General features: G+C 39.3%; 1 protein-coding gene across 1 annotated transcript in view; it reads left to right on the top strand.

Moving 5' to 3' along the window:
- Positions 1 to 5,633: 5,633 nt before the first annotated feature.
- ELAVL4 (ELAV like RNA binding protein 4) overlaps positions 5,634 to 20,921 on the top strand; it is a 139,069-nt gene continuing 123,781 nt past the window's right edge. Inside the window, exon 1 of the mRNA XM_037827263.1 lies at positions 5,634 to 5,683. Coding sequence (XP_037683191.1) covers positions 5,666 to 5,683 — 18 coding nt within the window. The 5' untranslated portion in view covers positions 5,634 to 5,665. The remainder of the gene's footprint in view (positions 5,684 to 20,921) is intronic.

The raw sequence follows: 20,921 nt of genomic DNA, 5'->3' as shown, positions 1-20,921 counted from the left end.
TGAGCTGGTTAATTGTGGAGCTGGGATTTGAACCTAAGCCTATCTGACTTACAAGCTAGTGCCCTTTCTTGGCATGCCACTGCCTCTCATGAAGTCTGATGTTCAGGGACATCGCAAGAGAAAAGAAAGATTTCCCTTGCCCATCACAAGGACTCAGTAAATATTTGTTGAATCGAACTGAATTGAATCTTACTCATTGAGGAGAATCTTAGGAACAAAATCGGAAAGATTTAAATAAAAGTAAAGTTAGCTTTGAAAGAAATACATTAACCTACTAATGAAAGAAACTCTGTGAAGATCATTTCCTCGTTTGCTGGTATCCATACAACAAATATTTACTTCTAAAACTATTTATTCCCTGTTCCATTCTAAAAGGATTCAAGCCTTAGGTATTAGATTGCGAATGCCAATAACATTAAATAATACACAGAGATTTTAGTTATTGTGTCAACACTTTGCAGAATTGCCCAGTAAATGGTAGCCATTGCCTTTGGTTAAGAGTGATGGGTAAAGAGCCCGGAGAGTTGAGTTCTAATCCTGGCTCTACTTCTCAACAACTGTGTGAACTTGGTCAGATTACTGAGTTTCTCTGGACCTTACTTTTCTGGCCAGTAAAATAAAGAGGCTGATATCAATGATCTCTAAGGTCTTTTCCAGCACTAAAACTTACGTGACAACTGAGTTCTCTTTTTCTTATAATTTAGTGCATATCATTATTAGCAAATAATTATCTACTCTATTAAGTGCAAACTGTAACTGTTAAGGAGCAACCAAGAATAGTTAAAATTGTTAAACCATAGGCTCTAATCAAATGTTTTTGAACATATGTTCATGGGCTTATTGGAGAACAACTCTTATTCATTGTTCCCATTAAAATCTCATGTGATGAAACATTAAAGAATGTATAAATTCTGTTGTATACATAATAATCAATAAAATTACAGCATAGTCTCATTCTGACAATAATAGAATATACATTTACTTCACCGCTACATAGAATAGGTCTTTTAAAAAAAAAAAGACACCCTATCAAACTTTGATGTTCATTGTCTCACCTTCTAACTTCTGTTTGTTCATCAAAACTCAATTCTGGAATCATTTTTTTTCCCCAGGAATATTCCAGAATCATCCCCTCCCTGCCCTCCCACTACTTTGGATGTCCCTAACCTGTGCTCACACAGTCCCTGATGCTTCCCTCTATCTTAATACTTCTTATCCTGTGTTACAATGTATCATAACTGTCATTTTCTCGTCTGTTGTGCACCTCAGGCTGTGATCTTTTCGCAGAAGACAACGGTATTGCCAGTTGTTAGTAGAAAGCCTCAACCCAGTAGGTGCTCAATGAATAACTGCTGAGTGATTAGAGGTAGGGAGATTCCATCATTCCCTTTAGGAGTTGTTGATGATGAAGACAACAGATGCATGTTCTATCTTACATCAAATTCCCAAATCCCTCAAATAACCAAAACTTCACATGTGCCTATGCTTCACATGTATATAGTTATAGCCTTTGTTGAAAGTGCCTAATGCAGAAAGGAAAGGAGAAAGAGAAACATTGGGTATTTAAGTGTTACTTTACATACTTTTTTCCATTTACATTTAAAATTGTCTTCATAAAAATCTGAGGTAAGTAACATTATGGTCTCTAACATTCAGAAACTGAGGCTAGGGAGCTTAAGGAACTTGCCAAAGATCACTTGGCTCCTGAGTGGCAGAGGTGGGATTCAAGCAGCTGTTGTCTGTCTTTATCCAGTATCACAATGCTTACCCAGGAGGAACAGTGAGAGTGGGTGGGGTCTCCTTTCACAATTTGAAACCCTTTAATGTCTTATAAATCGACCTATCTCCCAAGTCTTTGCTTATAAAACTGAATTTTAGCCCTTTACATGAAGGTCCAGCAACAAGTACTCACCCACCATAACTAATACCTCTGTTCGTCCATTCATTATTTGAGTTTTGTAGGTTGCACGGAAGCTATTGTTAAGTTTTTCTCATTAAGAGAGAAATAGGGCGGGACAGGGGAGGAGTGTGAGAAATCAAATCCTCAGGCTAGACCAACCAGATAAACAAAGAAACACAGGTGCCCTTATAATTAAGGTGAGCGATGAGTAGGTAGTGCCTTTGTGTGGAGATTCGAGACTTTTAAAGAAAAATAACATTGCCCTTAACACAGGAATTGCCTTTCTAAGGAAGAAAGTAAGTTGCCATGCTCTTATAAATTGTTTTGTTGCATGAAGTTGACTATCCTGGAGCCACAATATAACTAACAACTTTTAAATATTTGACCATGAGTTATAGCATGAAATTGTAAAATTAGCACAGATTGTATTTATGGTTTGTGTTGAGAATTAATATAAATTAATATAATACTTCAGAGAACTTAATTTCAAAACACTTGTTTTAAGAAAGGTTAATACATCTGATAAAATTAATACTTTAACTATATATATATGTGTAAGTCATATATATGTGTGTGCTTTAGCCTAAGAGAGTTCTTCAACTGATGAGAAATAGTTGTGTTTTTTTTACCCTGTAGCATGGTTCTTAATCCTATCATGATTTGGTCTTTTTGATGAGATTTTTCATGTGATATTACCTTAACATATTTGATTTCTAGACCTTTATTAGATAACATTTGAAATACAATAATATAGACACAAATTATAAAATTGGAGATGTGTTATTTTTCATCTCTGTGTGGAAATTTTCAATTGTTTTCAAAATACCTTCTAAATTGAAAGAAAAAATTGCATCACTGAACACAATAAACTTAATATACAGCAAAGTCAACTCCTAAATATGCCAAATTCTTTACTTTGAAGAATTCATGGCTGAACTGATTTTGGAAAAGTTAAGACTGAAAGAAGTAGTATTCTTTGTATGCCTTCTATCTGGATTTAACTTCTGTTTTAATAATAGGAGCACATATAAATACATGAGTTTCTTTTAAATGGAGACAGCTTCTGCTGAATTCCAACAGGTCTTACCTTTATATAACCATTTGGTATTAATAACAATGTGTTTAGATATCAATAAAAGGGACATGTATTAAAATATTTACATTACAGTGTGACAAAGAACTTTGAATTAGTAAAATGTGTAATCATTTTTAAAAAATCTAAGTATACCAGGCACTGTCCTTATAGCTTTCTGTGTGTCAATTCATTTAATCCTCAGAAAAAAACTCAGAAAAAAACCCATGAAGTCAGTTCTAATATTATCCCATCTTACAGATGAGATAACTGAGGCACTAAGAGGTTAAGTAATTTACGGAAGATCAGACAGCTAGTACAGCAGGGATCAAACCAAGAAAGGCAGGCTATAGAGCCCATGTTGTCACCCACCATACTAAATAGCCAAATTAGATTTCCTGAAGAAGTTATTTGAGCAATAAGATGGTTGTATAGAGCAGAATTTGCTATAAGATTATGTATAAATCATTGGAAACAATAACATATATCAAGTTTATACATTTATTTGCTTCCTTGCATTTACTCTTCACAACTGTTCTATGATATGAGTCTTTTTCTACCTGTGTAAATGAAGGCAAGTTATTTAACTTCTTTGTATAAGCCTTCATTTCCTCATCAGCTGATGTGGGGATGAGATTGTATATACAATGCTTAGCACAGTGCTTCTCAATAAATGTTAGCTATTATAATCATTATTGTTTTTAGGCTTAGAAAGACCAAGAAACTTGTTCAGGATGACATACCTGAAAGAGCAGAGCTAAGATTTGAACCTAAGTCTGATTAATACTCTAACCACAGTGGTGAAGACTATGTTCTTCACCACTGTGTACAGGAAACTACACTGAATTCTTGCCTGCTGCCCCCTGGCACAGTGTTTTGCTCATTGTAGGTACCTTGATAACAATCAGATTTGGTAATAAATTGAAACAAATTTTATTTTGTTTTAATTCCAAAATAATAAATATTTACTGATGAAAAAACTAAAAATACAGATAAGCAAAAAGAGGGAGAGATTAAAATCACTCATAATCCCACTATCCAAAATAACCAGTTACCCTTTACCAAAACAGGCTCATTCTGAACATACAAATTTGTGACCTGCTTTGCTCACTTTGAAATATATTGTGAACATGTTTCCAAGTTGATAAATATTCATCAACTGTATCATTCTTAATGTCTGAAGAATATTCCACTCTATGGATGATCACTCTCCTTTGTTGACCACTAAAGACTATTTCCAATTTTTCCCTATTTCACACAATGCTACAGTAAACAATCATAGAGCCAAATCTTTGAACATGTTAATGATTATTTCCTTAAGAGAAATATATGAAAGTGGAACTGCTCTGTCAAAGGATCTGAGTTAGCAGAATTTTGAATTGATATATCCCCATCTGCTTAGGAACAAAACTCTTTTGTATTACATAGTCAAAGGAAACTGTGGGAAAACAGCCCTTATAGCCATCAGGGATTGTTTGATTTTTCAGGCCATGCTAAGAATGGAATCATCTGGCACTTGGATTAACTGAGATAATCCATGGAAAGTGCATAGCGCTTGGGACTTAAGTGCTCAATAACTAATAGCTATTATTATAAGGAAACCAAAATCAAATTTGTTGCATTTGTCATTTGAACTGCTTTTACTCCTTAGGCCTCCTTTTCAGTTTATTTGGGTCTACTTGGAGGTCTGAATTGATTACATTCTTAAAACAGGGAGAGCCTGAGAATGCTGAGAATTGTGAAGGGAAGCAGTAGGCTAGGGGTCAGAAAGATTTTTACAATTTTTCCCACTGATTCCCTTGTGACCTTGGTCAGGATTTCTCTGGAGCTCAGAGCCTTCACCTACAGAGAGGGATTGGATAAGATGATCTTTTTAAAATGTTCATCACCTTCCCCAGCACTTGGACTGATAACCTATTTTTCCAACATCTAGTGTGGTTTAGGAGGCTACAGAATAACTAAAGTTCTCTCCCAAGTCATGCAGGCCAACAAACATTTTTGCCTGAAATCACAGCGCACAAATGTCTCCGTCATTTATTTGGGGCTTACCGCTGTCAATCATTAGCTCTATTTCTCACTTCCCTTTGGATATACCTTAAACGCTAGACAAACTGGCCAAATATGGCTTGTAAAATCTACTTAGGCTTCTACATTCTCTGCCGCAGACAAAGCCACTTCCCTAAATGCCCCTTGCCCCAAAGGGTAAGGTTTATTCTAAGGGCCTCAAATCGGGCACGTTTGCAGACACCCAAGGCTTTAGTACAAAGTTTTGCCAGTAACGGTGGTCCAAATGATGCTGGTGAACTTGAACCGTGAAGAAGCTACTTCATTTAAATTTTAAGCAGTATATGGCTAGCGGTATTGGAGCAAAGGATAGATATGTATTCATTCAACTATCTTTTTGTGCACCCACTCGAAGCCAAGCTGGGAGGTAGGCGCCAAGGCCACCACAGGAATTTGACTTGCGAAGTCCGGCCTCCGCACCCATGCCTGGCGCGCCCTCCCCGCCTGCGCTACGCGCCCCCTAGAGGCCGCGGCGGCGAAGGTGGCGGAGCAGCCGCGCGGCGCTGGGCGGGCGAGGGAGCGAGCGAGCCAGCCAGAGAGCGAACGCGCTGCGACTTCGTGGGCGTCCTCCCGGCCGCCGCGCCCCGCCCGGTCTCCACCACCTCGGGCTGGACGGCGCAGCCGAGAAGATGCGCCTCAAGAACCAGGTAGCCGCGCCTCGATCCGGCCCAGCGCCCCGGATGCCCCGCCCACCCGCTGTTAGTTACGCGGGGGCTGGCCGGGCCACGTGGCCTTACCGGGCTTCTCCCGGCGCCCAGCCGGTCTCGGCCGCCGCGACTCCTAGGGAGGGGGAGGGGACTCTTGCTGCCGAGAATCGCCCCCGCCAGCCCCTAGCCCTAGGCTTCTGGTGACCCCCTCCACCGCTCATCTAGCCGCTCTGGCCGGGCGGAGTTCCTAGTCACTCCTCCGTCAGTCTTCAGAGACTTCTCGGGCCCCGGGGGAGACAACTGAAACTTGGGTCCGCTCGGCTCCCCTTGCCCCGCGATAGACGACCCCGCAGGACCAAGAAGCCGCCGCCCCCCGCCACTCCCCTCTTCTTTGCGGAGCCATCCTCCGGGTGGCTTTGCCGAATGAACTGGTGGCGCCAAAAAGTCCGGGCGGCTTCGGGCGAGCAGGACCCCAGGGTGCTGGGCCGGGAAAACGCAGATCCTTGGGGATGGTGCCTCTGTCTGTGTGTCTCTTCTTAATTAATCGAAAAGCAGCACCCTTCGCCGCCGTGCCCGGTTAATAGCCTGCTGTGGACCTGGGATTTAGGATATTTCTAGATTAGGTTGAGAGGGAGCTTCTGTTGCACTAAACCGTGTTCTTGTTTAGCACAGGAAAAAGAAGTCTCACGTGTTGGGTAGGATATACTTATGTGTTGTAATTGTTGTCTTTTTTGGGGTTGGGGATTGTCCTACGTTTAGGATTTAGTAAACACGCGTCCTGAGGTCTTGAACCTGCCAGAGACAATTTGTTTCTACAGGGAGAGAACCTTCCCACCCCCAACATATGTTAAGGGATTTAGGGAGAACGCAGGGAAGCGGAAGGGAAGGACTTCTAGAAAACAACTACAGGTTTGGGGGAAAATGAGTCATATTGATTCCCAAGCTGTTAGCCGGTGCCGCTCAAGGGTGATAATTCTCATAAAATCTTCCCTCTGGTGAATTAAATGCCCGCTTCCACAACACAATTTGGCTTAAGCTATATGGGTTCCTAATGCCTACCCGTGCCCCTTACCTAGCTGCCTTATTTTAGTAGAATCTTTTGAAGAGGTTGCCTCACATTACCTTCCTGCATTTGTGTGCCTGGTTTTATCTATTTTATAATACTTGCAAATTGACACTGAACAAGCTTTAACCTCAGTTGTTTCAGAATTAGTTTGATGTTTTAAGTGAGATGTGAATGAAGGAAGTAGTCTGTGTGAAGTGTTTTGTAAATGTGAGTGGGTTGAGTTTTAAACACTGAATAAAATTAATGTAATGAGGAATCAAAAGGTTCAATCCAGATGTTTGCCACTGTGTCCCCCTAATAATGTGACAGTGCAGCACCGTGCCTCTCTTTGTGGTTCTGAGGCCTTGGATAGCAGGGACTTTTGCCCTGTAGTTGACCAAGAGCAAAAGGTGATTGGATTCCTTCCATTTTTTAAAGCGCTGACAAATCCTTGGGGCTGATGGAGCTGTAACCTACCCACCAATAGAGAGGACTTTATCCCCTCCCTAACTATCCAGAAATATATGAGGGGTTTACATGCATGTTTTCAGTTGAAGACCTTGTAAGTAATCCTCTTTAGTTATCATTAGTACTAGCCTCTGAAACCTTGCTTGCTTCTTAAGATAAGGTACGTGGTATGGATTGTAATAGAGATGGGGTTGTGAGTTAGAGCTACTGGCTTCACTAATTCCATTACTTAGTGTGTTTTGGGTTAACAGATAACTCCTTGGTTTTGTCTAGAGGCAATATAGTTTAGCATGAAGGCTTATAATTCAGATATTCTTGATTGAGGTCTGACCCACCACTCTGTAGTTGTGTGACCTGGCATAATTTAATGTCTTGGTCCTCCTCTTGCTCCCCCCTCCCCCATAGAACAGTGGGGATAATACCAACTTTACAGAGTTGACATTGGAATTAAATGGAATGCCATGTATGAACAGCCCCTGGCATGTGGGCACTTAGTAAATACTACTGTTAACCATCCATAAACAGTAGCTATTACCATCACTGCTGCAACACCTGCTTAGTTGGAGAGAGAGACTGACTGAAAGGAGCACAAGGGAACTCTCTAGGTTGATTAAATATTCTCTACCTTGACTGGAGTGCTAGCTGCAAGGGTGTATTTATTTGTCAAACTGTGGAACTGAACCCTGAAGATCTATGCATTTAATTGTATGTGCATTATGTCTCAATAAGGTTAATTTTTAAAATTAACCTCCAAATGTGCTGCGTTTTGGGAGGTGGGAGCTGAGATACCAGCCCAATTCTGCTTAATCTGGTGATTCACTTCAGAAAGCCCTCTGCATAAGGGCATATCTTCTTCATAAATTCATGTTGAGTCATAGGAAAGGTAGGGAGAAGGTGCTGTGATTTTTCAGGTTGTTTTCGGTAGAGATGGTCCATAGAGAAGCAGGATCATTTGGCTTGTACCTAGATTATATTTAATTTGGAACTTGCATATGGCATTAGTTTTTATTAGGAGATTTTAAAACCATATTAAAATGTTTTATATGATTCAGTAGAGCTCATTTGCATAATATATCCAACCAGTTAGCACAATTCTGGAAAGTCATGGTGAATTTGCATCCCCATCTTTGCTTTCAATAAATTCTTTACGTGGTTGAACATGGTTGATAGCTAAGTGAGAGAAAATATCTAAAGTGGTTTTAGCCCAGTACTGGGCACATGGTAAATGGTGATATATGCTAGCTATTTCTAAAATTGTTGTATTCATATTCATCTTTTTTGGAGGTCATAAATCAAGCCTATACAGATTTTGCTATTGATTCACCATAATGATGCTATGAAATGTTTTGTTTTTTATTTTTTTGTGTGTGAAACATTTTTGAAGTAAAGACAAGCAATAATTATTAATAAAATGCTGTAAAATAATCTCACTTATCCAGAGAAATTACAGACTTTTCTCCGTAAACTCTTGAGAATATAGGCAAAACCTACGATGGAAGCAAATGTTTCTGAGAAGCTAAATGTACGCCACAATGAATATGTTAACTTGTTTATTTGCAGGCATCTCTTCAGACTCTCCCTCAAGCCTTTTGATTCTTACTTGGACATAGATCTAACAATCTTAGTTCTCTAATTTCTTAGCCTGCAGCACATTGGAAAACTTGCTAAATAGAAGGAGACACAGTAAAAGCTTTAAGAAATATTAGCTAGAAGTAGGAGGCAAATAAATTATTAAAATAAAACAGGAGAAATAAGTCTTAATCTTAGGTAGATGTGATTGTTGAATTAGAGAACTGAATAATAACTAATGGTTTTCTTGGAAATTTTAATTTTATTTCTTTAAAGGATTACATTTTGGCCAGTATACTTTATTTAAAAAGGAGAATAATGTGTAGTAATGTATTTTAGGAAGATTTTCATCCAATATGATTAGACATAAACTTTGGTCTGTTAGGGGACAAGGTTCAGTTATCTGGAAATTTTACTTGATGTAGATGGACTCTGATATACAGCATAAACAAGGCAATCCATTTCCATTGATACTTGTATTTATGATTGGGAAATGGAGTTTATAAATGCTTTCATCTTTTGATGCAATATCATGACAAGACATCGTACAAGGTATCTATTGAAAAACTTTATTGGTTCTTTGAAAATAGTTCACTTTGTAGTATATGAAATGGGTCAGAGATTGTAATTCTTATTTTGGCACAGTTCAACTTGGATCTAAATGAAGTGCTTCCCTGTTGCAGTGCAAAACCCAAACACATTCATCAGGTACCAACACACACACATACACGCATACACACAATCTTTTACATGTGAAGCTAATTATAAATGAAGTCAAGTTATGATCATTGTCCAGGCTGAGTTTAATTTGTGACTTGGTCCACTGAAAATCATGCTCTTCATTGATCAAAAAAGGCAACTGTGCAGTGGCTTTCTAATAGGCCTGGCTCCATAGAGCGTTGGGTGATGGAGGTGGAAGTTTTGGCCTTCTGGAAAGAAAGCATTTGCCCTTTGATGTATTCATACCTAGTTATGTCATTTGAGTTCTTTGACCTTTCAGGTATCTCTGCAACAAAATAATTATTCTACTCCCTTGGTGCATATTTTCTGCATATTCAAGCCATGAATTTATGGATTCAAATTTCCTGCACAAGCAACCTTGCCTTTGTTCAGTCAAACCAGGCTGCTTGGAAGTACCAAAACTGCCCACTTCATGGTTTATTTTCATCAATTTGGAATTCATGTCTGCTCCACATGTTAATGCATTGGGATATGATATGTTATCTAAAGAAAAGGAAAAAAAAAAATCTCTAAACTTATGTTTTGCAAAAATGGCTCCCAAATGTATTATGTGTGTTACTACCAGTTTGTGCACAGTCTCTGAACAGCTGGCTAAGTGGCTAGTGTTGACTTTACATCTGCTACAGAGTTCGTAGTTGCTTTAGGAATTTTTTCACTTTATTAGTATACTGACAGAGTTTACAGTTATACACAGTATGTTAATTACAAACACTTATTACCTATAGTACCAGCTTGATGCTTGATCTTGTGTTTCCAATAATAGAAATGTTGAAGCTTTTAAATTTAATTGTAATGGGAATTAATCATCACATATATGAGTTTTCACCTATGAGCAAAAATTTTGGAACAAATTATAGTTGGAATGAGGATATTAGATTTTAAATGCATTGCCAAAATATCTTTCCTTTTTGGACTTTTAAAGTTTCCACTAACAAAAAGCTGTTAATGTGAATGAGTATCCTGAAACCACTTTTTGTGACTAATTGGATGATAGATTGATTGATCAATTCATTCATTCAATGAATATTTATTTATTTATTTATTTAGTGCCCGGTATGGGCCAGGCCCAGTTGTAGCTGCTTAGGTTGTATCAGTGAACAAAACTCAAAATCCCTGATATTGTGTCACTTTAGCAAAGAGAATAGACAATAAAAAATAAATAATTACATTATATAGCATGTTAGAAGTTGTAAGCACTGTGGGAAAAAAAATAGAGTTAGATAAGAGAGATCAAGAGCTTGGGTAGAGGTTTATAATCTTGAATAGGCTTCATTGAGAGGTGACATTTGACCAAAACTTGATGGAGGTGAGGAAGTTAGCCATGTAGCTACCTGGGGAATAAGTAGAGGGAACAGCCAGAGCAAAGGCCCTAAAGCAGGAGTGTATTGAAGGGTACAAGGAACAGCAAGGAGGTCAGTGTGGCTAGAGAGGAGTGAACAAGGAGGAAAAAGATTATAAATAAGATTATAAGGTTTGTATCTGAAATAAATATTGCCGTGGTTCATCACCCACCAATAAGAAGATGCTTAGCTTGTATGCTAAGTACATAGTGCTAGGCAAATTTTGTTGACTGTGTCTTCAGGAAATGATTTGGTGCTTGTAAGAAGTGGTCCTGAACCACAAAGAAAATTGGACTAGATTTCTCAAGCTGTTGCTAATTCTGCTGCTGACAAAAGTTAGAAGTGGAGTTGGGAAAGGGAGAGCAGCAAACTCACATGGTAGATGCTGATGTGTAACTATCCTGTCTGACCACTTCACACCCAACTTGCTGTGGGAATTAATTATTCCACTTAACACCCAAACCATTTGGAACCAAAAAATTCCTTTTCAGTTTTGATTTTTGTCCTAATTATTTGAACTTTTAACCAGAAAGAAAACATTCCAATGTAGGGAACACTCTTGATTTGAAAGTTTGAGCTCTGTCAATCCTATGAGACCTATCCGATAGATTGGCATTATTCTTTCTTATAGGGTAGATCTCATGATTATTATATTTGTGGAATTTTTTTACAGTTTACGAAGTATTTATATATATATTATCTCATGTGACCCTTACAAGCAAATCTATTTGGGAGGTGAACAGTTATTATCACATTTTGGGCTGGTTATCTTCCATTTGGCCTCTAGATCTACTCTCTACACTTTCTTCCATCCTTTCTGTGGCCTGAGAGGTTGACCTTCACATGCATCAGTGGGCTTCCTTACCCTCTGGGTTCTGGAGGGAATCTGCCAATGGGAAGTACTGGCATGACATCCCAGGGCAGAAGGAAAGTGAATTCAGGGTATTTATTCTCCCAGCTCCCTCCCTCCCTACTAGTCATCGGTGGCAATGTAGACCACAACCCATGTCTGTCAGCCCTCTTCTGTAGCTACAGCATGCTCTCTTTCTGTTTCTGTTTCTGTTTCTCTTTCTTTCTCTCTCTCTCTCTCTCTCTCTCTCTCTCTCTCTCTCTCTTTCTCTCTCTCAGTTCTCTTAAGGTTTAAGGATGGTAATGGGTCTCCACTGTTGCTAGCTCCAGAGTATTTCATCATCCCTTGATGACTTCCATTCATTAAACCTTCCTCAAATTCCCTTTTTGAGTGTGCCTTCTGTTTCCCTTTGAGACCCTCACCAAGATACAGTTTTAAAGGTTACAACCTAGAGAAAAATAGTTGAGTGGCTTGCCCAGTGATAGACAGCTGGTGAGTGACAGAGGACTTGAACTCTGGTTTTGTGACTCAGAGGCATAATAAGTTTTGAATATATCACAAATGAACCTATCCCAACTGTTGAAAAATCTTTCTTCTTTGGTCTCCAATTAAAGATATATTATGTGGCATATTGTTTATTGATATTCCCTTAAATACGGAAGGCCCTTTGTAAAAAATAGGTATCTTTAAGATGAAATACCACCCCTCTGTTGGGGTTGAATCAGGTTCCCCACAAAAGGCATGCTCAAATCCTAACCCTGTTCCTGTGGGTGTAAACCTATTTTGTCAATAGGATCACTGAATATTTTAAATAGTTAAGGTGAGGCCAAACTGAATGAGGGTAGACCTTAATCCATTATGACTGGAGTCCTTTTAAGGAGATGGCTGAATGGGAAGAGTAGAAACCAGAGGAGGAGACAGAAAGAAACAGATTGCCATGTGACAGAGGCCATGACTGAGCTACAACCAGAACGCTACAGACTTCTGAGAAAACATAGACTGCTGATACCTTGGTGTTGGACTTCTACCCTCCAAAACTATGAGACAATTATTGTTTAAGCCAACCATTCTGTATATGTCAAACTAAGATATCTTCCCTCCCCCAAAAAACACCAAATATGTTAACTCTTTGCTGGAGAGTTCTGGAGACAAAATCAAGAAGCAGTTAGACTTGTTGATTATTCATAATGATGAACAGTAGGGACAGTGTGAATAGTCAATAACTTGTAATTTCCCTGTTTCATATCTTTGCTGGTCTACCATAAAACCCTCTTTACTCTTTGCCTTACTTTCCAGTCTCTTGCCCTCGAATTGGTCACCAACACCAAATATTGTCTCTTAAAACATAGACCTGCTATTTTCCTGTGCCCTGCATCTACAGAGCAAAGTCCAAGCTTATTAGTTTGCTGTTTTCCATCTATCCTGTCTCATATCTAGCCTCATGGCCCTCCATTTTCTCCTAATCAAATCCTACTGCACTTGCAACAATATTAATTTTTTTGCCACTCACCAAACCTGCTTTGCATTTGCTTTCAGGGTTTTGAATCATGTCTGCCACGAAAGACATGTTCAAATGCTGTTCTGTCTATAGTATCACCTTCTTTGCCCCCAGCCCCATCATCTGTCCACAGAACTACGTATCTACCAGTGTTCTGTTGAATGCATCATGTGAAGGCTTTTTGGACCCCAAAGGCGGAACTGACAGACTTAGAAACCTGACTGCTTGGGGATAGAAACTAGGTCTCATTTGCTGTTTGTATTCCTTGAGTCCTGGGGCTTAGTCTAGGGCCTTGCACTTCGTGTACAATCAACAAATACTTGCAGAGCAAATGACTCAGTGTGAGAGTCCTTCAACCAACACATTTATAAGAAAAGTTTAGTAATTGATTTTACTAATTTGAATTAAAATGTCAGAAAGTGAGATGGAGATGGGGGCAAAGAGAAGTTGCAAAACAAAAATTCTGAGTCATCTTCAGCTGGACAGTTCCCAAATAGGGAGTTGATGCCATGGAGTCATGTTTTTGCTGCTGGTGGACTGGGTAGAACTCTTTACAACTTCCTAGTGATCTCTTATCCAATATATGGACACCCATGGTTGACTTGCGTTAGCTTGCTCTGCTGCTATTATAGATGAGATTTTCTTTTTTCTTCCCAAAGATTATTTGGTCATCTTTTCCCCCAGTCTCTGATATTAAAGGTCTTTTGGTGTTCACAGTTTGAGTTTCTGAACCAAGGGTCACCTGGGAAGCAGCAGTTTAAAGGATCTTCCTCAGGGCATTGGAACTAGTGTTCCTGGAAGTACCTGGTGCATGACTGTAGTAATAGAAGGAAGACCCCAAGTTTGTATTACAAGTATGAGTTCTGTACTACAAACTCTTACTGTCCCCTCAGACTGAGGGGAAAATGATACCAACAGTAATGCTATACTGTAGTTTGAAGACATATTACTCTGTTTGGGGACATATAGCAGAAGAACAAAGCTCGAGAGTCTTTTGTATACATGGGAAGATCTCATTGTTTAATGAGATAGCATTTCTCTTACCTTCAAGGGCATGATTTATTCTTTTGGGTGTCAAGAAGTAGGCAAGGCTAGAATTTTTTATAATAAAATAATTTCAAAAGACAAGTGGTAGCAAGACAAATTTACCAAATTAAAATAAGCTTGAATTCTCTTTTTTGACTTTTGATATGGAAGAATCACAGCCTATAAAGGAAAGTGATCATAGTAAACTGACAGTTAGTGACCTATCCACTAGTCCCAAAGTGGTATTATTTAGAAGTCCCAGGGGACCATCGTCTGTTTTTATAGATAAGCTCTGTTCAATGAGAGACAAATTCATAAATCAGAGAACAAACTCAATAAATTTGCCAAGCCAAACTTATAGACCAGTACTGCAAAGACCATCATAATGACAGTTATGAGACAGATTGACATTCAGCAGAGATGAAGACAGGATAGCACATTTAGGAAGAAAAACAAAAAATGCTGAAAATTAAGGTGGGAAATGTTTGTAAGTAATAGCATTATTACCTTATGTTTGTAGAGCACCCTTTCACTTTTCTCTTACTCTTTCCTACATAGAAGGATGGTATAAAAGGAGCATGAAAATCAAAGAATAAAAAGTAAAAATGGAATTCTGCATTAATGATAAGAATTCTGAGATAATTATTTATCATATGCCGCACTGGACAGTTTTCTGTTTCCTGCGTTCTTTTTCCTGGTTAATGGCACCACCACTTACACAGTGGCCCTAGTCAAGAACCTTGGGGAATTATCCTAGATCCATTCCTCTGCCTTACTGTCTGCATTCATTTACAGCCTGTGGGTCTTTGGTATTCAACCTGATTCCTTTAGTTAACCGATATTTATTGAGTGTCAGTATGTGCTTCATTCAGACATGTATAACAATATAGACAAGAATTGCTCTCCTCGTAGAACTTACATATTCTTAAATACCATATTTCTCTGATTCTAAGATAAGGTTTCTAAAATGAAAACATATTTTACAGTTAACATAAAAAAGTAACTAAAATTTAGTAGTGAGTTGTGATGTGGTTGTCATTGCCTGTACATGTGTGAACTTAGAAAAGCTCATAGGAACTATCTGTTCAGCTCACTGTCACGTCAGTTGAGTTATTTGCATTTGGAAGCCTCATATGCAATTGAATTTTAACTTAAATTTGGATCCCTGGTTGTTATTTCAAATGTATTTAAAAATAGTACCTGTGATGCAATATTGAAGTGAAAAGTTATTGTGAATCCTTAGGTTTGCCTGTCACATGCCATGCAATGTAATTAAAAACAATAAATTTGCAAATCTCATATTGTATATAGATCCTAGAATTTTCAGAGTTTAGAGAGATTAGTATGACCTTTTCAGGTGTCATCAAGGTCTGTCACTTAGGAATCTGACACCTCTATGTCAAAAGCTCAACTTGAAATAGAAGCTGTTTGACTTTTTTATGATACATAATTATGACAGGAGTGCCCATATTCCTTTTAGACCAATATGCCCCATACAAGAATCATGAGTGGTGTCATTCTTTGCAATGGAGTACTGGTGGCAGAGTTACAACTGGGGTGGGTGGACCCATGACCAAAAGCCAGAGTAGTGACTAAAGACCTTGTGAAGCAGGGTATCTTGCTGTAACTGTGTAGAGAAAGGCCCGGGAAGGCTATAGCTGAGAATATGCTAGACTGGGTCCTCATGCCACCAGCATGATTCCATTTGCAGACTTCTCCCACTGTCATTTTCCAGGTCTCAAACAGGTCTCAGAACTCAGTGACACCATAAGCTCATATTTCCACACCCTTGGGACCTAGAATTCTGGGCACCTCCTCCTTTCTAAGCCCCATACTTCATTTCTTCTGGAAGTCTGGCTAGGCATAGCTGTCTGCTCAATTCCTGTGAGCAGATACCCTGGGTGCCTTCTAGCACTCAGGGGTGATTTACACTCCTCATTCAAGGTAATTTTTCTTCTATTTCTCTTGTTGAGAGGAAAAAAAAGAAACAAATTCAAATTACAGTGTCTTGGTGTCTGCTTTTGGGAGGATCCAGCAGAGCATCTCCATACATAAAAAAGTAAATGAAAACTTTGAATAACCAAATGCAGAAGAAACCTCTCTATTCCTTGATATCTCTTGAGATTTTAATGTCAGTCCTAAAGTGTAGAAGAGGCTAAGTTCACCAGCATGGGTTATGAAAAGCAGGGTCCCTGTGATGCTGAACTGTCAATGACCAAAAGTAATGGGGAAGATCTTTGCATAATAGAGTCTGTTTATTTCATAGAATTGTATACAGCTTTAGTTTTCAAAGTTTGACTCTTAACTGACTCTGAAAAGTGGCTGTTTTCTTTGGTATTGTTTTTTTAAATCTGAATATCTTTAGGTAGAGTATGTACTCTGTAGCTAGGCTACTGAGACCATGGGCTTCCCTACTCCCTCTTATCTTACTTGTTTACACATTTAGGTTCTCTTCTCAGCCTCTGTAGTTGTTTGAGTTTGCAATTTCCAACAAAGACTCAAACTTTGAAGAAAAATATTATATGTAAGTTTATGGCTTTATGAAAGTAATATCAAATACTTTAGTAGCACTGTTTTGTCTGTATTGGGTGTTTTATTTGTATTAAGTGTTTTGTATGTATTAACTAATGGAATCCTCACAACAACTCTATTAGGTAGTATGGTTGCCAGGCAAGTGCCCCATTAAGATCTCCCTTCAAGAGAGAACTTGTGTTTATCTGCAGGAAGTGCAGTTAAATGACAACCTGCAGCTGCAGTGCCTTTAGGCCATGCTTTTCCTGGTAAGCCCCAGCTAATGACGGAGCATGATAGGGGTGGTAGGACCCTGCCCAATCGGGGAACTCCTCTAATGGGAAATCTTTGCTCCAGAGCTTCCCATTGGGTTGGTTGAGACTTTGTCTGATCTACATCATGGTCTGAGGTTCTTTCTCTCCAATTCTTCCTTTCCCTCCATCTTATTTTCATAATAAACCAATAAATCTCTTGCACTCTTTATCATGACGTCTGCTTCTGGGAGGATCCAACTGATACAGGTAGGTAGTGTTCTTATCTTCATTTTACAGATGAGGAAACTGAGGCACAGAGAAGTGGTGCAAAGGCTCACAGCTGACTGAGTTTCAACTGTCTTGATGTTCTTAACCATTGTGGTATGTTGTCTCCTCATTCTAGAATTCTTGTTCATCAATTTAAATACCCTTTGTGCTCCCAGTCTTTGACCTCAAAGAGCCCATAACGTAGTGGAGAAAATGAGGAAAATAAGCAGACAGTTTCAATCTTTGCTTTAGGGTCCATGATGAGATGTGCTCAGGGTGCTCTAAGAGTTCAGAAGAGAGGAACTGAATCTGTGTCATTTCTCCTTCCACCCCCTGCCCCCCAGCTTGGAACACCTTTCCTCCTCTTCTCTCCCTGCCCCATGACATCTTGCACATTCAGGATGAGTGAGTCTAGCTGAGCTCAGAACTGTCTAGCTGACCCACAGGCTCATGAGATAATAATCACTCACTGTGAGAAAGAAACCAGTCTACCTGGAGCCTTACTATGTGCCTGGCACTGTGGTAATATGCACTTTACAGGGATTGTTTCATTCATTCTTGCAATAACTTTATGCAGTAAATATTATCCTCATTTTATAGATTAAAGTGATGTACAGAGGTTAAGTTAACTTGCCTAATGTTTTACAGCTAGCAAATAATGGGGCCAAACTTCAACTCAGGCATTTCAAATCCAGAGTGGCACAATCTAAGGCAGAGGACCTTTTACTTAATTGAAACTTTAAGGAACTTTTTCCAGGATTCTCTAGGAGAAATAATCTATCCCTAACCTTTCCCTGCACTTCTGATTGTTTCCACTGAAAGGGCCATTTCTATGAAAAATAATGGCAATAACAACAGTGACTTCATTTGTTGAAACACTCTGTATACAGTATCTCAGTTGATGCTTACAACCTATGTTTGTACTATCACCTTTGTTTAACAGAAGAGACAAAAGGCTTGGAGAGACTATACCATTTCCCTAAGTCACACAGCCTGTGAGCAGCCCAGTTGGGCTCTAAATACTGATCTGATAACTCCAGAGCCTATGTCCATGCTGCCCAGCTGCTCCCCTAAACCAACTCCAAACCTATGGAATAGCTAGAAGTAAATACCTGAAACTATCAAACTGCAACCCAGTAGCCTTGACTCTTGAAGACAATTGTATAACAATGTAGCTGTAGCTTACAAAGGGTGGCAGTGTGATTTTGAAAGCCTTGTGAATCACACTCCCTTTATCCAGTGTATGGATGGATGAGTAGAAAAATGGGGACAAAAACTAAATGAAAAATAGGGTGGGGGGGATGATTTGGGTGTTTTTTTTTACTTTTATTTTTTATTCTTATTTTTACTTTTTCTGTTATAAGGAAAATGTTCAAAAAATAGATTGGGGTGGTGAATGCACAACTATATGATGTCACTGTTAACGATTGTACACCACATATAATTGTATGATATATGACTATATCTCAATAAAACTGAATTTAAAAAAAACAAACAAACCAAGAGCCCTCCAAGATGTGAGTAGACAAGAGACTGTGAAGAGAATGTGCAGAAGGGGAATGATAGGAGTGAGGTGAATTTTACCTTTCTCTTGGGAGTATCTCACTTTATTTTTCGCTCTCATCAAGGATGTTTTTCCGCCCCTACACAATTTTGGTCCAAACATGGACAAATGTTTTTTACCTTGTTTTCCAATGATCACATATGTTAAACAGATATTTTTATCCATCTTCCATCCATCCGTTTATTTGGTCAACCAACAATATGTATGGAGTACCCTCAGTGTGTTGGGCTCAGTGCTAGGAACCATTCATACAGTGGTGAACAGGAAGCACAGTTTCTGACCTCAAGGAGCTTTCATTCCAGCAGGGGAATTGGATTCTAAACAAATACAACTTGAATGCCCTCTACGCACCTCACCTACGTGAGGTCACTTTAAATGTTTGTCACTGGTTCTAGGAGATCTGTATTATCCCATGTCCTAAATGACATACCATCAATACTGCCCCTTTCCTAAGTCTCTCTAGGTTGTCCTCAAGGTACATTTTTTGCTTACAAATGAAATAATCATATTATTAGCTCATGCTTCGTAGTTGAGTAAATCCTCTATAAATAGTGAATATTATCACTGTTATTAATATAATCATATAATATGTCCTGCTACTTACACTTTTGCTTTTCCTCTCCTCTGTGTCTCCCTCACCATTTCTTGGCCATTGTCTAGTGTTGTTCTACTTGTTGCTTTAAAGTTACCTGTCCCTTTCCACTGTGCTACTGACACTGTTGGAAGCACTGACATGATCTTACTGAGCTGCTATGACTGCTGGTTTATCAGCTTTCTCTGTTGCCACTGTCTCTGGATCTCTGTTCCTTTATCAGCATCTGCCCTGATCTACTTCCATACCCTGCCTCTTGGAGCATCTGCTCTTTCTCCTTCTGCTGCTTGGAATGTATTGCCATCTTTCCTACCTCCTGATCTTAGGTGTTGCCCTCTCCCAAATCATTAGTATTTTCTTTTTCTTATGCACGCCTGCTTTCTTTGGGATCCCATAGTGCTGTGGCTTGAGTTCTGATGACAGTTATTTCATTCTTTATTGCCCAGCCTGCCTTTTCTCCGTATGCATGATACACCTAAAGCACTATTAAATGTGGCTTTCAGTTAGAACTTCTCGCTTTACTTGGAACCCACACAAGATCACATCCCACATTCAGGCCCTCTGTACCAGCCTCTTTACTCATTTATGGTGCTTCTTTTCTCAGGGCTCCTGTTTTCTCTCTTTGTGATATGCAAGTTAAATTTAATCTAAGGGATGAAGGAAAAATAGGAATTAGCTAGAGGAAGAAGTGAAGAAGTGTTGAGTGGGGTACATAGAGTAGATGAGAGATCCAGAGAAGGACTAGCCTATGCAAAGCCACACAGGTGAGGAGCAGCATTGGGGGTGATAGAGAAAGGTGTGCTGAAAAATTGCAGGCATTTCAGTATGGCCAGTTCATGGCAGTGTGCAAGGGCTTAGATTGCAAGAGGTAACGCTGGGAAGTTAGGTTGTGCCAGATCCAAAGAGGATATTGAGAACAGAAAGGATATTGAGAACAGAAAGAAAATAACCTGGAAATGAAACTGGTTGAGTTTTCCCAAGTGCATGTGTTTTATTCTTAGCTAAATTTTCCCTGGCCCCTAAGGGCTGGAACACCAGCTGCAGACATTCTGTGTACATTACAGGTGGCTTGCGTTTCTTCTTGGTCTTTTTCTCCACCTTTTTTCCTACCTCATAGAAGTGGTCTAGGTTTATTGTCTGTGCCTGGGTTTGTTGATTGGCATGACCTTGTCATTCCTTCAAGCTTTCAAGCTCCAGTGATCAGCCCTGCCAACCTCTGGATATGTTGGGATTCTCAGATGAGTCTTTTTTGTCCATATCCAAGGAGTTGGCCTTGTCCAAACACACCAGATTTGAACAGTCACCACATGGATATCTTAAAGAAACAATCACCATGACAACCGTAAAACAAGGATCACACACCTACAGCAGTGGAAGGCTGTGCTCCCGCAGGAAATTTCCCATCCTCTGCATCCTTCATGGTCTCTCCCATGTGAAGCCTTGCAGACAGATCCAGCCCATGTTTCTCTCACTCTCCTTTGAACTCTGGAAGCCAACTGTTTATTCCATTCAT

Source organism: Choloepus didactylus, chromosome 2, assembly GCF_015220235.1.
Source record: "Choloepus didactylus isolate mChoDid1 chromosome 2, mChoDid1.pri, whole genome shotgun sequence".
In the NCBI taxonomy this organism is placed as follows: Eukaryota; Metazoa; Chordata; class Mammalia; order Pilosa; family Megalonychidae; genus Choloepus; species Choloepus didactylus.
The sequence above is the reverse complement of the archived record's forward strand: the minus strand, read 5'-3'. Positions and strand labels throughout refer to the sequence as shown.